The sequence below is a fragment of the Notolepis coatsorum genome (genome assembly GCF_963971535.1).
Source record: "Notolepis coatsorum genome assembly, chromosome: 4".
Classification (NCBI taxonomy): domain Eukaryota; kingdom Metazoa; phylum Chordata; class Actinopteri; order Aulopiformes; family Paralepididae; genus Notolepis; species Notolepis coatsorum.
Window position 1 is genome coordinate 120371852 of NC_140168.1, and position 17928 is coordinate 120389779.

Here is a 17928-nt window from a genome sequence, read left to right on the forward strand (position 1 = left end):
CGAAAAATGACAACGTGTTTTGTGTATTCCAGTGTATTCCAGTAAAGGGCGATTATCACAGAATCTTCTGACATTTTCTGAAACTTTCAAGAAACGAGCGTTGAAATGAACCGATTAAAAAACAATCCGTTTAATGTTGACTGCAAACAAGTCATTGATAAGCGACGGCCATATTATAGACATAGCCATAATTTAAGATATAGTTTATGCGTTCGCAAATATGAGAGCTCCATCATTGAAGTGGGTGGTGGCACGCAGCGGGGTTCCAGGGCACCGGACCCGTGGCACTCAAAGTGTTAATTGGGTCCGAGGTGTGGTGTGGTGTGGGCTGCGGGCCTGAGCGGGTACCGAGTCCCACTCCTAATCGGTCCGAGCCCTGGGCTTGAAAGCGGTGTGAATCTGGAATTGGTAATCTGACAGCAGGTGTAAACGCAGCCAATGACGTTCTAGCGCTGAGAGGAGTGTGTTTTGGTGGGGGGGGGGGGCCCTGGGACATGAGTGTGTGCACCTCTCGTCTGTTTTAGCGCTCGTCTGTCTGCGAGGAGGGGGGGCGACAGCGCAAGCGTCCAGGGGGCTAACCTGAAACCAAACATGTGAAACATCTGCTTTCCTAGTTGAGTAGAAATGCTGGTCTTGTGCACCGTATAGGCCCCCAGGTGAAACACCGTATAGGCCCCCAGGTGAAACACTGTATAGGCCCCCAGGTGAAACACCGTATAGGCCCCCAGGTGAAACACCGTATAGGCCCCCAGGTGAAACACCGTATAGGCCCCCAGGTGAAACACCGTATAGGCCCCCAGGTGAAACACCATATAGGCCCCCAGGTGAAACACCGTATAGGCCCCCAGGTGAAACACCGTATAGGCCCCCAGGTGAAACACCGTATAGGCCCCCAGGTGAAACACTGATGACTTAATATGTAATGTATAGATAGTCGACCTCCCCCTCACATGCCTCCACACTCATCTTACCGGGAATCAGACCAGGAACTAGACACACTATTGATACTTGACTATTGATCTTTAAAAATAATATAAAAAAAAAAGAAACAAAATTAAACAGGACCACATTTACCCCCCCCCCCCCCCACCCCATCCCGCATTAAAATCTTCCCCTGGAAACGCTCAACTAATGTTTTCCAAAATCCCTTTCTCTCTCTCTCCCTCTCTCTCTCTCCATCCCTCCCTCCCTCGTTCCAGGCCTCCAGGGCGAGAGGGGGTCCATTCCAGCTTGTCTTCATTAGACCAACACCGATCCACCCGGTTTGGAAACAGAGGGGGGCTCTCTGACGGTGTCTGTGTGTGTCTGTGTGTGTGTGTGTGTCTGTGTGTGTGTCTGTGTGTGTCTGTGGAGGAGGCTGGGGTTTGTCGGCTCTTAAACCACATTCTTCAGATTCCCTGTAAACAAGAGAGAGAGGGAGAGAGTTAGAGAGAGTGAGAGAGGGAGAGAGTGAGAGAGAGAGAGAGGGAGGGAGGGAGGGAGGGAGGGAGGGAGAGAGAGAGAGAGAGAGAGAGAGAGAGGGAGAGAAGGAGGGAGAGCGTGAGAGGGAGAGAGAGGGAGGGAGAGAGGGAGAGAGAGAGAGGGAGAGAGAGAGACAGAGAGAATGAGAGAGGGGAAAATTAGGAGGCTCATAGCACACACATGCAGACACACACACACAGCCGCACACAAGGGATAGAAAGAACAGAAGAACAGGGTCAGATTAATCACATTAAGTAGGGTACGTAAATAGGCTAAATACACACATTAGATACGAGCTAAACATGACTATAGATGGAAGAAAGGGAAGACCTACACACACGCGTGCACACGCACACACACAAAACACACAGACAAATACAAAATCTAAATGCAAAGGCACATCTGGCTGAGGTAAGAGTTCCTGAGGAGATACAAGTATGCAAATGAGCTTTAACACCTCCACCGCCGGAAACGGCTTACGACGTGATTCAAGGTCATGAGAATTCCGCCATTCCACGGCGTACGACGTTATTGAGATCATATTTCATTTTTTCGCCATGGTATTCTAATTCCCTCACCGAGCCTGGTCTGATACAGTGGGAGTGTGAGCCTGCACAACAGTGCAACGCTTCAATACCGCCGCCTGGTGGATGATCGGGTGAGTTACCAAACCGGAAATGGATCGAGTCGATCTCCGTGCTATTGTTGACTCTAGACACACATCCGAGTATATGGATCGCTGCCATAACTCAATAATAATGATTTGGCCGTTTATTTCGCCATACAAACCGGAAATGGATCTAGTCGATCCACGTCAAATAAGTGGGATCTTTTTCCTCCAGTCTCATCGGCGAACGGTAAGAGGACACTGATGTCATTTTCAGCGTGATTGTTTATTATTATTAATGCAAACTGCTCTGATCAATATATCACCCATACTACATAAAGCATTTACTGACGATCACGGAATTATAAACGACCCCCCCCCCCCCCCGTTCATCCGCGCATGATGAGTCATAACGTTTAGGATCGTATTCAGTTGGATTTTTTAATATAGCGTGTATCACGAATAAACTGCAATCGATAATCTATATTATGCGTTTAGGCCTATAACTAGCGTTCTAGGAATTACTGCAGAAAACGATACAAACATATTTATATTCTAGACGGTATTTTCGTATGAATCTATGAATGAAAAAGTATAACGTTCCTACATCCTGAACGATAGATAATCGATGTTGAATGGGCCATAGTAATGTCAATTTAGCAATACAATTTAAAAAGTTATAGCCCTGCAAAGAAGGTGAACATCTCCATAGGCTTAGAGTGGTGGCAGAGAGTGGTATGAGAGGGGCAAACTCCGTGGCAGTTAATGTGTTAAGCAACTCAGGCTGATTTACATGAGAGCAGGGATTGGCTCCCATGTTCTAGCCCCATAAAAAAAAAAAAAAAAAAGAAGAAAACACACACACACAAAACTGTCTAGGACAATAGCAGTTACTGGTGTGGTTTACATGTGACAGACACATAATGGGAACACAATACAGATCATGGTGCTTTGTTTAGTGTTATGATAAAATGCCTTTCACCAAAGAACAACCATAACGCTTCAGACACGCGCGCACACACACACACACACACACACACACACACACACACACACACACACACACACACACACACACACACACACACACACACACACACACACACACACACACACACACACACACACACACACACACACACACACACACACACACACACACACACACACACACACACACACACGTAACCCAGTCGCTCTTACAAATGCTCCATTTCACTGACACAGATGTTGAGGGAGGACTTCCTGTTTGTTCGTTAGTGCAGACCGGTCATGTCTTGGTGACGACGACAACAGCAACAACAACAACAACATGTTGAGAGCGCAGATGCTCTCTGATCTAACAGAGGAGAACTGTGTGTCACTGTTCCTCAACCAGGGCTTCAGAGCTACCATTTAGTTGAACATCTTTGAGATGGTGCTACTAAAAATTATAACAAATACAGTATATATATATTTTTAAATCATCATATATCGCAGTAATCTCTCGTTCATCACTGGGAGAGAGAGATGTGTGTGTGTGAGACAGAGACAGACAGACAGAGACTAGAACCAGCCAACGCAAGGCTCTCTAGTGGCATTACTTATTCTCCTTTTCGAAAGAATATATGGTTCAGATGCTTCTGTGCCACAGACAGCAGTTGCAGAACTACAACAGCAAGCGGTGACGTGCAGTCTTTCCTCCCAGAACTACCTGAGGCTGGAGAGGGTGCCCCAGCTCTGGAAGACCTCCTGCATTGTCCCGGTGCCCAAGAAGGGACGTCCCAGCACCCTCAACGACTACAGGCCAGTCGCTCTGACGTCACACGTCATGAAGACGTTTGAGAGACTGGTCCTGCAACACCTCAAGCCCCTGGTGCGTGACTCCCTCGACCCCCTGCAGTTTGCATACCAGGCAAACGTCGGGGTGGAGGATGCCATCATCTACATGCTCCACAGAGCGTACACGCAACTGGAGAAGCCGCGCAGCTCAGTGAGGATTATGTTCTTTGATTTCTCCAGCGCCTTCAACACCATCCAGCCGTCACTGCTAGCGGAGAAGCTCTCCGCGATGCAGCTGGAGCACGGCTTGGTGGCCTGGATCAAGGATTACCTCACTGAGAGGCCACAGTACGTCAGACTAAAGGACAGTCAGTCTGACGTACTGGTGAGCAACACCGGCGCCCCCCAAGGAACGGTGCTGTCACCCTTCCTCTTCACCCTCTACACCTCAGACTTCTGCCGCAACTCAAGCGGGTGCCACCTGCAGAAGTTCTCAGACGACTCCTCCATCGTAAGCTACATCACCGACGATGATGAGGAGGAGTACAGAGCCCTGGTGGAGAGCTTCGTGGGGTGGAGCGACAGCAACCACCTCCAACTCAACACCAGTAAGACCAAGGAGCTGGTGGTGGACTTCAGGAGGGGCAAGAAGAGGCCCCCCCGATTCCCATCTCCATCCGAGGGGTGGATGTGGAGATGGTGGACTCATACAAGTTCCTTGGGGTACACCTGAACAATAAACTGGACTGGTCGGACAACACAGAGGCCCTCTACAGCAGGGGTGTCAAACTCATTTTCACAGAGGGCCACATCAGCATTATGGTTGCCCTCAAAGGGCCAAAGACCGTATAAATGTTAATGTAATGTAAAATAAATGTAGCTACTCATTTACATATTGTTAAACATGTTGTTTCTGTATTTATTACTTATTCAAATTATACATATTGCATATGCATTTGCATAGGATGTAAAAATATATGTTAGCTTATGTTATTTTAACAAATAATTTTAGTTTATCAGAACCCCATATTACTCCATTAATCAATGATCAAACCATTCAAGTAAATAACAAAGAAGAAGATCATCAAATACAAGCTATGACATTAAGTTTGTTCAAACCCTTTTTGTCACAGTCAAGAGGGGCAGAACTAACAACTGAGCTGCAAAGAACACGTGGGACAGATGTAGCAGATGTTACAAAAACAAATGGCTGCACACAACCTTGCAGAGGCCATACATCCAACTAATGGAAGATAGTTTAATTAACTTTAATTAACAGATTGCAGAATGGGTACAGTACAGTACAGCTCAATACACACAATTGTTAAGGGGATGCAGACCAGAGAAAGACTTTCGACTTGTTTACATCAGGGTCCACCATTTTCAATTCGTAATGAAATTGCTATTATGTGTCTGCATGAACACACAACTGTAACTGTACTCAAAAATAACAAAATAAGGGTTGTCTCAGTTCACAACTATATTGGTCAAGTTTTGGGTGGGACTTGTTTGCGTCCCTACAGCTTCTTATTCAATTGAGCGAGATGCTCGGTTATGTCACACAGCCAGTTTGCATCTGACAGTTCAGACAATATTTCTTCAACCCTTTGTTACCTATTCCGCCTGGATCTTTTTTGTATTTTGGGAGGTGAAATTGTCAAAGAATGTCTGAGGAGTAAGTGCTTTTGGCTTTTTTCCTTTGTTACTTCATCAATACCTCAGATGTTCAACATACATGTATGTGTAAGAATGTGTAATAACTAAGGCTGTCAAAGTTAAAGCTTTATTAACGCATTAACCCACAATTATTTTAACGCCGCTATTTTTTAACCCAAGATTAATGTTTAAAACATTATTATTATATTTTTTTTACCAGAGCACTTGGGGGGCCACATCAAATGACGTGGCGGGCCACATTTGGCCCGCGGGCCATGAGTTTGACACCTATGCTCTACAGGAAGGGACAGAGCAGGCTGTTCTTCCTGAGGAGACTCGGGTCCTTCAATGTGTGCAACAGACTGCTGCAGTCTTTTTACCAGTCTGTTGTGGCCAGCATCCTCTTCTATGCTGTGGCATGCTGGGGAGGCTACATCAACTCAAGGGACACCAACAAGCTCAACAAGCTGGTGAGGAAGGCTAGCTCCGTGGTGGGAGTCAAGCTACCTAGACTTGAGGTGATGGCAGAGAGGGGGATGAGAAGGAAGCTGGCTGCCATCATGGAGAACCCCTACCACCCCCTCTACGACGAGCTAGTCAAGATGAGAAGCTTGTTCAGCCACAGACTCATTCCCCCCGACACTCAACTAACCGCCTCGGACAGTCCTTCATACCAGCGGCCATCAGGCTCCACAACAGTGGGCAGCGACTAGCAGCCTCCAGGCTCCACAACAGGGGGCAGTGACTAGCAGCCTCCAGGCTCCACAACAGTGGGCAGCAACTAGCAGCCTCCAGGCTCCACAACAGGGGGCAGTGACTAGCAGCCTCCAGGCTCCACAACAGGGGGCAGTGACTAGCAGCCTCCAGGCTCCACAACAGTGGGCAGCGACTAGCAGCCTCCAGGCTCCACAACAGGGGGCAGCGACAGCGACTGCTACCAGACATTGACCTGGGACTTATAGGAACCCAAGGAGGACAACCTACACTACCTTAGGCTTACTGCACCTTATGTGGATACTGTGATACTGTGAATAATGTATATTTCAGTGGATACCGTGATACTGTGAATAATGTATACTCAGTAGATAGTAAATTATAACACTACCTTATGCATACTGCACCCTATGTGACACTGTGAATAATGTGAATATTTCTTCAGCTAGTCAGATAGTAAATTATATTGACCATATTGATCAAATTGTTTACACTGCCTGTGTTTTGTTTTTTACTACCTGTACACTGTGTTGTTTTACTACCTGTACCCCCCCCCCCCTCCCCCCCATGCTGCTATGATGCCTGAATTTCCCCAAGGGGATCAATAAAGGAATATCTTATCTTATCTTATCTTATCTTACCTCAGTACTTAGAGGATTACGCTGTCAGTCAACTACCTAGCCTTCGACAAACGGTAAACGCGGTAAAAGTAGAAAGTAAAATTATGTCTGACCTTAACGACCAGGTTACCCCGACCACAGAGGCCCTAGTGGGTTCTAATGTAACTGACCAAGCTCACGGTGGGGACCAGGAGGGAGCTGACATGCCTTTACCCCCCGCCAATACCAAAGAAGTAGTCCCGGACCAGCCCCGGGAGGAAGACAACCCTACAGAGAGAGAACTCTGCACGGAACAAGATGAGGAGAGCGCCGAGGAGATAGAGCTCCAGGACTCCCCAACGAGTACAGCCAGGAGCGGCTCACCTCTACAATATCTTCCCCCAGCGAAGCGGAGAGGATGCTATCACAGGCGTTCCTCGTCAGCCTCTACCGAACGCGATCGACTCCAGGGTGAACGCGATCGACTTCAGGGTGAACGCGATCGACTCCAGACACAGCAACGGAGCGAAGAAGAGCGCATACGCCTGGAGATGAGACGCCTTCAGACGGAAGAGAATATGGCAAGAGACCGAGCAGACACCCAGCGTGCCGCTGCCGGTGCCAAAAGAGAAACAGAGCGCGACCTCGCTCTCATCCAGCGCGAAACCGAGCGCGACAGACTACAGGGCGAGCGCGACAGACTACAAGCCGAGCGCGACAAGTTACAAGCGCAGCTAATGGAGCAGCTGATCACCAAGGCAACACCCTCTCCCTCCGCCAGGGGTTCAAGGAACTCGTCGAGACAACAGTCAAGGGCAGCATCCCCTAACCGAGCAAGCGACCCTGAACTTGACCAACAGACCAAGCCTATATATACCCCCCGCAGACCCCCTTCCCCGACCGGTCCAAGCGAGACCCAGCTACAAGGAAGGAGCGGCATACACTGCGGAGAAGCTAAATAAACGACTACAGGATCTAGAGGACCTGATAGAAGAAGAAGAGGGAGAGGAGGAGAACCAAGCCCGACGACAGCACAGTACTCCACCGGACCAGGAGGTCCAGTACAGCCCAGGCTATACCCCCGCGGCGCTGCGCTACAGACCCCCGACTCTATTCACGGGTGAGCATGACGCACGACCAGCCCCGAGGAATAGCACCTGGACCAGCGGGCCATGGTACCCTGCCGGTACCAGCCCACAGAGAGGCGCAAGAGGAGACTCGCCTAGGAGGCCTCTCCCCCAACGCTCGCCGATGTATCAGCCATCCACGGCGTCATACATTGGTACACCGACGTTTCCAGACTTCACCTATGAGAATCGAGCACAGTACACGGAGCTCCGGATGTGCCTAGAGACAATGATGGTGGATGTCGCTGATGAACGCCACAAGTATGCAATATTACTGAAGCACCTGAAAGTACCCCGAGCGCACAATATAGCGCTAGCCTATGCCACCTCTACGACCCCATACACCGCGGCTCTAGCAGCGCTGGACCAGAGATATGGACGTATATGGGATTACGTAATCCAAGAGATAAGGCATATTGACCGCCTACCCCCAGCAACAGACAATCGCTCATTAGACGACCTGTCTATAAAAGTGCAGTCCCTGGTAGGGATGCTGGGAGCGCAACGAGAAAAGGGTATGCACGAGCTATACGCCAACTCTAACGTCGAGAGGATTTTAGAGAAGCTGCCACCCGCCAGACAAGAGCGCTTTAGGCGGCAGAGAGACCACCGTGATCCTAACGGTCCCGAACCATCCCTCCTCGATCTAGCCGACTTCCTGGCGAGAGAAGTCAGCAGCCTACAACTGGATACGTTCGTGCGGAGCACACCAAGCTCCAGAGAGGGACCTAGGAGAATAAACGATGGAAGAAGATCGGTGACTGTCATGCACCAATCAGAATCAGTACCGAGCAGTAAGAACCACAGTACCCCCTCGAGAAAAGAGAAGTGGAAGATGGTGTGCCCGTACTGCGAGAAGGAACACTGGCTGTCACAATGTGACCTGTTCACAAAGATGAATGCAGAAGAAGTGAGTCAATGGATAAAGTCCAACAGGCGCTGTTACCGATGTGCGCGCAGTCACATGGCAGCCGAGTGCCGCCTAAAGAAGAGGTGCAGTCGGTGTGACGGAGCCCACCTAGATGTCCTACACGACAGTAACAGAAGAAAGCCTGCACCTGCACCATCGAGCAGCACAAAGGCAAGTGTCATGTACATTGACCCCGCCAGCAGCAGCGGCGCCCAAGTGCTCTTAAAGGTAGTCCGTGTAACATTGAGCTACCAAGATAAAGTCATGGACACTTACGCCGTCCTTGATGACGGGTCAGAGAAGACCCTTCTGCTCGCGTCCGCTGCGGCCCAGCTGGGACTGCGGGGGAGCGAGAACCAAATGACGATTCGGACAATAAGAAGAGATTTAAAGACGATAAAAGGCGAGAATGTCTCCTTCACTATCGCAGCAAGCGGGCAGCCAGAGCGACGGTATAGGATTACAAATGCTTTCACCAGCCAAGAAATAGGACTATCACAGTACACCTACCCCATCGCCAAACTGATGGATAAATATGTGCACCTGCGTCAACTACCTATCCCGCTCATAGACGGCGCCACCCCGACCCTGCTGATAGGCTCCGACCATGCAGACCTCATAGACCCGATAGACCGGGTCCATACAGGACCCAGAGGCTGTCCTGCAGCAGTCGAGACCCGCCTAGGATGGACACTACAAGGCCCCCTCGCTAAATCTCTCAACCGAACAGCAGCCACTAGCTGCCTCCACTCCAGAGTGACAGAAGAAGACACCACTCTCCTGCAGCATGTCGAGAGGCTATGGACACTAGAGACAATGCCCTTTAAGAACGAAAAGAAAGACATTCGTTCTAAAGAAGACATTTACGCCATAAACCTCCTCGAGCAGGGGACAGGGAGAGTCACGGTCGGCGGAGTGATGGGATGCGCGGCTCCGCTCCTGAGGCGAGAGGGAGTGCCCACCTTTTACGCAAAGAAAGACGCTCCGGAGCGGTATCTATTGAACGCGGAGCGGCGCCTGGCCGGGGACCCCGCTCAAGAGAGTGTGTACCGCGCTGAGATTGAGAAGCTAATCACAGCGGGACACGTGACAAAGATTGACATTAAAGAGGCCGATCAGACGACCGAATCATGGTACGTGCCGCACCACAAGGTCCACCACAACGGCAAGGATCGCATTGTGTTTAACTGCAGCTACCAGATCGGATCCCAAAATCTGAATAAAGAGCTCTTGCCCGGCCCCACACTCGGCCCCTCTCTACTAGGCGTGCTACTACGCTTCCGCCAGGACAAGGTGGCTATCAGCGGGGATATCAAAGGGATGTTCCTGCAGGTGAGACTAGTGGAGGAGGACAAGCCCCTGCTGCGGTTCCTATGGAGAGAGAGGATCGGAGATGAGCACCCCGCCATCTATCAATGGGAAGTCCTCCCTTTCGGAACTACATGCAGCCCGTGCTGTGCTACATTTGCACTACAGAAACACGTCGCAGAGGACCCAGCAGCAGATGAAGAGGTCCGACACAGTGTGAAGAACAGTTTCTACGTGGACAACTGTTTACAAAGCATTTCGACTCAAGAAGAAGCCGAGGCTCTCCTACTCAAGCTACGCGCCTCTCTGATCAAAGGCGGCTTTGATCTCAGGCAGTGGGCCAGCAGCAACCCGCACGTATTGCGCAGCCTCTCCCCCGCGGACAAGGCTGCCAGCAGCGAGACCTGGATGGCGACAATCCCAGGAGAAGCCCAAGAAATGACACTAGGACTAGTCTGGCGCTTCAAAACAGACTCGCTCCACTATAGACACAAACCCCTGACCACGGAGCAGGGAAGGTCGACGGCGATACCGACCACCAGACGGAGTGTGTACAGAACACTCGCCAGACAATATGACCCGTTGGGATGTATTCTACCTTACACCACCAGGGCAAAGATGATTGTACGAGCACTATGGGACAAGGACCAGGGCTGGGACGACCCAATACCCGCACCCCTTGCCTCCACATGGAGAGAGTGGGAGACGGAACTCCGCTCACTCCCAGGCGTCAATATACGCCGCAGCTACTTCCCACCCACAGTGAGGCCAGAGACATGCAAGATGGATCTACACGTCTTCAGCGACGCCTCCGAAGTAGCCTATGGATCAGTGGCCTACTTGCGTGCCCAAGAGAAGGGAGGAGAGATGCACACCGCCTTCATCCTGGCTCGCTCAAGAATAGCCCCACGAAAGCAACAATCTATCCCGCGTCTAGAGCTCTGCGCAGCCCTAGCAGGAGCGCATCTAGCCACGTTAATCCAACGTGAACTCACCATTCCGGTGCACAGAACAATCTTGTGGTCAGATTCCACGACAGTACTCACATGGATCAAGTCTGATTCATGCAGATACAAGGTCTTCGTGGGAGTCAGAGTCACAGAGATTCAAGAGTTAACAGAAGCAGCGAGCTGGCAGTATGTGGACACCAAACACAACCCAGCTGACGTCATCACCCGGGGAATGTCCCTAGATGACCTCACCCGTCACAACATCTACAGTGACGGACCAGAGTTCCTCAAGCTCCCGGAAGGAGAGTGGCCTACGCCCACCCCACGGGAGGCGAGTAAAGAGGAGGCTGAGAACAAGAAACCTATGTTCTGTGGACTGAGCACAGTCGCCTCCACAGACCCCAACATAGATGATTGCCTCACCCTACAGAGTGCGCAACTAAAGACATTTCTGTGGCACCACCCAGAGATTCAGCCCACTGCCGACATTTCAGCAGCTGACTACGAAGAAGCAGAACTTCAGAGACTCGTTCCCCGACGAGCTAGACTGTCTACAGGGAGGAAAGCCCGTCCCATCAGACAGCAGATTGCTCCACCTGGCACCCGAGAGCGACGCCCATAATCTCATCAGAGTGGGTGGTCGTCTGCGGAGGGCCCCCAATCTACCGGATGACGTTAAGTACCCGATAGTCTTGAACAGCCGACACAAGGTCACAGAGCTGATCATAAAGAAATACGACGAGGATGTACACCACGCAGGAGCAGAGAGAGTCTTCGCGGAGATCAGACGTCGCTATTGGATACTTCAAGGAAGAGAAGCAGTGCGACGCTTCCAGCGAACCTGTCTAGACTGCCGAAAGTGGCGCGCGCAGCCCAGCATACCCCGGATGGCTGACCTACCTCCCTGTCGCCTCCGACTCGGCGACAAGCCATTCCACTCCACAGGCATGGACTGTTTTGGCCCGTTGTATATAAAGAAAGGAAGAGGAACCGAGAAGCGGTGGGGTATTGTATTCAAATGCATGACCACCAGAGCGATACATATCGAACTCCTTCCAACCATGAGCACAGACTCATTCCTTATGGCCTTCCGAAGATTCACATCACGGAAAGGAAAACCGTCTACATTGTTGTCTGATCACGGGACAAACTTCAAAGGCGGAGAAAGAGAGCTGAGAGAGAGCTTCCAAGCTATGGGCCCAGAACTTAAGACCCACCTCGCTCCATCCCAGATTGACTTCCAGTTTAATCCCCCGAACGCACCCCACTTCGGTGGAACCTGGGAACGAGAAGTACGTTCTATAAAGACAGCCCTGTACGCCGTGCTTGGGGCCCAGACTGTAGCGGAAGAAGTCCTAATGACAGTCCTCACGGAGATCGAGGGAGTATTGAACTCCAAGCCCCTCGGCTACGTCTCCAGTGATATAGCAGATGTCGACCCAGTCACCCCCAACACACTCTTGATGGGGCGGCTGGACCCCGCGCTACCCCAGACAATGTACAGGCCTGAAGAAGCGAACGGCCGAAGAATGTGGAGGTACAGTCAAGTACTAGCTGACAAGTTTTGGAACAGCTTTCTACTCCACTACCTACCGTCTCTACAGACCCGCCAGAAGTGGGTAAAAGAGAGAGACAATTTGACAGAAGGAACAGTCGTCATGATTATCGACCAGTCACTACCCAGAGCTATGTGGCCGGCTGGCCGCGTAAGCAAAGTGATCACCGGTGCCGATGGCAAGGTCCGAGCAGCTGAGGTGCTCGTCCAAGGGCGAACTTACACACGACCCGTGGCGAGGCTAATAGAACTGCCCAGACTCCCAGACACTATCGATGACGACCATGACCCCACGACTTTGTGAGTTGACTGACCCTTACAGCGGACCTTGAGTGGTAGACAGTGCGGTTAATCTGTCTCTGCTTAGCTAATTAGGTGGGACTAATTAGGGGGCGGCTGTTGTGAAGGATCAGATTAAACCGAATATATATATTTATTTATGGATATATATTTAATAGTATTTGTATATCGTTTGATATCCCTTGTATATTCCTTGTACATATACACTGAATATCCCTTTAGTCTACTAACAGCCCATAATAGTTTCATTCTCTCATTGGACAAGAACTTGGCGCCAGCAGCCAAGCCCCTTGGTTCAAGTTCAATCGTGCCGACGAACATGTCGTTACTAGCCCCGGTTCCGCGTAGGAATACGTCTACCGAAATACGAATGGTACTATTTGTTCACAGCGCATATATATATGGCGCAAGTAAAGTAGAACTTTCTTTTAGTCCCTTAGCCCTTAGTTCTTTACCCTCCAACCTAGTGGCAAGACGTTAAGCCTCACCCACGATACACGTGTGGTGCAGTATGGTCAACTTGGCCTCAGAATGGCATTGAGACATCGTGTGGATTAATAGTTGAATTGTCATAGTTTGGCACTATACCGTCGAGTGGGACGTATTTCTATTAAGTTAATAATAGTCTATTATGTATGGTGCATTGTTCGGTTAGAGTTATACAGTGAGTAGTACCCCTAGGGGTGGACGGTATAAACGGTATACGGTATAAACGGTATTAATTTGCTCTACGGTATGGATTTTGACTATACCGTTTAACCGGTAGAGCAGCTCTAAAATAGCAATGACGTCATGTAACCCCAGCGCGACTATTTCAATCGCATTTGCCCCTAAAAATAGATAGAATTAGTCATAGATAATAGATATGTGCAAACTGGAAAAAGTTATTTAGGAGGCTTCGCGCAGTGGGCGTGTCAACACGCAATTGTCATTTCATAATAAACACATATCACCGCGGCGCACAGCAAGTTTCAATTTCAGTTCCTGGCATTTTTAACCAGTGGAGAAAGGTAAGATATTTCCCTATCGTTTTTCTTATATGAATTATTCTACGTTAATAAAACATACCTGGTGATCAACTACAGTTTGCTGTAAACATTAGATATGTGTGTAGTGTTATGATAACGACGGCAGCAGCGGGAGCCGGGAGGAAGGCGTGCAGCAGTGGATTTGCGAATAGCATGCAGCTGCAGAGCCGCAGAGCCAGTGGCTCTTTCAGGTCTGGTCACAGGCCCGTCAAACAGCGCCACCCCACCCTTGCGCCGTCTCTAAGCATTTTGTGTGTCAATTTGTTGACACAATTGTCAATTCTTAAAGCTGAGGATGAGTGGCACCTTTGTCTCAATTCTTATTCAATTCAATTCGCTCTGCAGCTACATATGCTTCTAGCAAAATCCAGCCCCGCTGTTTGCAATGGGAGCAGGAGTCTCGACTCGGGACTTATTTTATTTGGAATATAATGACTTTATACGCAAAAGTAGCCTAGTTTTAAGTTAAAATATTATAAATCTACATGCCTTGAGGATGTCATTCTTTATATAGCCTGCCTATCAGGCAAAAAAAATTATTCTAACAGAAACACTGATACCGTGATATATACCGTTACCGTCTATGCTTCAAATTATACCGTGATATACATTTTAGACCATACCGTCCACCCCTAAGTACCCCCATCGTTTCCTCGCGTTATCTAGAGTCTTAACCAGGCTGGGCAGACCACGTGTGGTGCTTTCATCCGAGGAGTTCTGGGCTAGGACGAGTGGACCTGCACATTGGATTACCTTACCCGGACGACGGCGAGCCCTACACGGCTTGGATTATCTACTTGCTTTGGGTGCTTTGATTTATGCCATGGATAACAGCCAACACTGGTGAGTGTTGGAACTACCCCCCGAGAGGAGTCCAGGTGAGACGGCGCTCTACCCCGAGTGAGGTCGCCTCACGTCTCTTCGTTGTGGACCGGCAGCTACCGTCTACAAGAGGGCCCAACTGTATTCATCTGTGGACCAAGGTTCTGTGGGCACCGTGTTCAGCACTCTGAATTCTCCCAAGAAATCGTTGGCCAGATGGGATATCGCCGGCGGCTCTCCTAACCCCCCCCCCCCTACTGACTTACAACCAGCAGGACCCCCCTTTAGTATATCCAGCTATAATCATTAAGTACCATCGCTATAGTTCCCTAAAGAACCAGGTTGTATACTTGCTTCCTGCGTAACCAGAGATTGGACATTCAATGTTGATTTGCCTACGAATACTCATTTGCCTTACAAGTGCATTCAAATCATAAATGTCATTAAGTGAACGTTGTATATACCCTTTGCTATATATTAAATATTCGACTTATACATTTGTGTGGACTTGGTTTCATGGTGGGAAAGTGTTCATCATATCTATATCATGTACTGTGTGGCCAGTAGTTAAAGTACATAAAGCGGTAGTGGTTTAATGATACCATACTTATCAATACAGTCAGGGAATTGTACCCCTCAGTTACAATATAGATTTGATTTGGGAATAGTAGCGTGTCCAGGCAAGAAACGCCAACGCTTATAATAGAATTGACGTATAAGGCTATTACTCAGCCTTTCGGGAATTACCCCAGACGACTCTGAAATTATACTTATATTCACCATGGGATAACGTGCGAATGTATGCATAGAAAAATTATCTCTTTCTTGCATCTTGACCGGAAGAAAGTCACTGTCAAATGACCATAGTATTGTATCCATGGCTATAATATAGAATATAGATTTAGCTCTACAAACAAGGTGACACACTCCTATCTTTTAAAGCGTTGGCATTGCTACAGCGGGTCCCGTCTAACAGCTGGCACTGAATGTGTTAAGGTCCCTTGAGTTTGCTTGGAAAAGGATGAATCTGCATTTTGCTATGATGCCCCTCTAGCTCATGGAATGAGATTCTCCCCTATGTTGCATAGTTTAAAACCTTGATCTGACTCCAACCTTTGTCAACCAAGTCGTACATGTTTTTAATTGATTGTTATTAGGGATGTCCGATATTATCGGCCGACCAATATTATCGGCCGATATCGGCAGTAAAATGTGATATCGGAAAATATCGGTATCGGTTTAAAAAAAGAAAAAAACAATAACAATATTTGTTATATATATATCCAGTGAAATTATTAGTTACCTGAAATGATTCAGTTTTTTGGGGGGGGGGGGAACCCTGCATATATCGGTATCGGTTGATATCGGTATCGGAAATTAAGAGTTGGACAATATCGGAATATCGGTAAAAAAGCCAATATCGAGCATCCCTAATTGTTATCCATACTTGTCTAATTGTTATGATATTATAAGCCTTTTTTTTTTAACTCTGTATGTACACTTGACGTGACTGTAAATGAGGGAAACCTCAGTTGCCTTTCAAGTTTAAATAAAGGTTTGAAATTAAATTAAATAAAAGTCAGTCTATTAGATAAATTTTCCTGAACAAAAACGTATAAAAGTGCAATAAAAACAGACAATATAGAGGAATGTAGATACTTATTTAGGGCTGTCTTAAATACTTCGAAGCTTCGTTCGATGGGCATGGGATTCGAATATGAAAATAAAATTTGATTATGTAAACAAAAAAAACAAAAAAATATGATATTTTTTTTGTTGCAAAATCAACTCTGCCTCTCGTTAACTACAACAAGCAATGCTGTTTGTTATTTAAGATGAGGTCGGACTCGGCACTGACAGATTTGTGTTCATTGTGCTGCTTTTATAAAGCCTCAAATGACGGCTTACAATATTTCATGGAAGCAAAGTGTTTAGTTTGTCTAAGATTTAAAAAGGTTTAAACTTTACAGCACTGACAAAGTCGAACAAAGTGCTGTACAAGTCCCAAAAAAAATATATTATAATAATAATCAAAAAAAAATTATAAATTTTTTTTCTTTCTTTCGAAGCTTCAAATTAAAATCGAATCTCGGCCCCAAAGCTTCGAATTCCAAAAAAATTATTGAAGGTCAGCCCTATTATTTTTTGTAAATTGTTTTTAGTTAAAGGGGAACTCCACTTTTTTTTGGAAATTAGCTTATTTAACATCTTCCCTGGAGTTAGACAAGAAGATACATACCTTTTTTGTCTCTGTGCGTGCATTTTAGCTTTGGGAATAGACGCTCCGTTAGCATAGCTTAGCTTCATCACTGGAAGTGAGGCAGGACAGTAGCCTTACAGTGCCTTACAGTGTATTGCAAGGTCTGACATTGACCAAACTTGATATGCATGACCTTGGTGGGCTCTAGGTCAACTCCTGAAAAGGGGGTCAATGTCAGACCTTGCAATCAAAAGTTAGGGGGCGCACTGAAATTATGGCAAGGGTTATTAGCCCCCTAACTTTTGATTGCAAAGTCTGACATTGACCCCCTTTTCAGGAGTTGACCTAGAGCCCACCAAGGTCATGCATATCAAGTTTGGTCAATGTCAGACCTTGCAATACACTGTAAGGCTACTGTCCTGCCTCACTTCCAGTGATGAAGCTAAGCTATGCTAACGGAGCGTCTATTCCCAAAGCTAAAATGCACGCACAGAGACAAAAAAGGTATGCATCTTCTTGTCTAACTCCAGGGAAGATGTTAAATAAGCTAATTTCCAAAAAAAGTGGAGTTCCCCTTTAAGACCTTATATACTGATTTAAGGCTTCCAGGATTAAGTAACACGAGGAGATCTCTCTCTCTCTCTCATGTCTGTGTACATGTCTGTGTGTGCGTTTATCTGTGTGTCTGTGTACATGTCTGTGTGTGCGTTTATCTGTGTGTCTGTGTACATGTCTGTGTGTGAGTTTATCTGTGTACACGTACATTTTTGAGACAGCTCTATTGAGAGAAGATCAGCACTGAGTGAGAATTAACGACGCTCACCACGTAATTAGATATAAATTAGATCTACAGATGGCGATAACTCTCCCCCGGAACACACAGTCAGACGGATACACAAGAACACATGCAGATAGATATGCAGACACTGT

At 47.9% G+C, this 17928-nt stretch overlaps 1 protein-coding gene across 1 annotated transcript in view; it reads right to left on the reverse strand.

The window, feature by feature from the left end:
• Positions 1 to 1127: 1127 nt before the first annotated feature.
• The window catches only part of hdac8 (histone deacetylase 8), a 111961-nt gene continuing 95160 nt past the window's right edge, over positions 1128 to 17928 (reverse strand). The window contains exon 11 of the mRNA XM_084312086.1: positions 1128 to 1397. Within this exon, the coding sequence (XP_084168212.1) occupies positions 1375 to 1397 (23 nt within the window). The 3' untranslated portion in view covers positions 1128 to 1374. The remainder of the gene's footprint in view (positions 1398 to 17928) is intronic.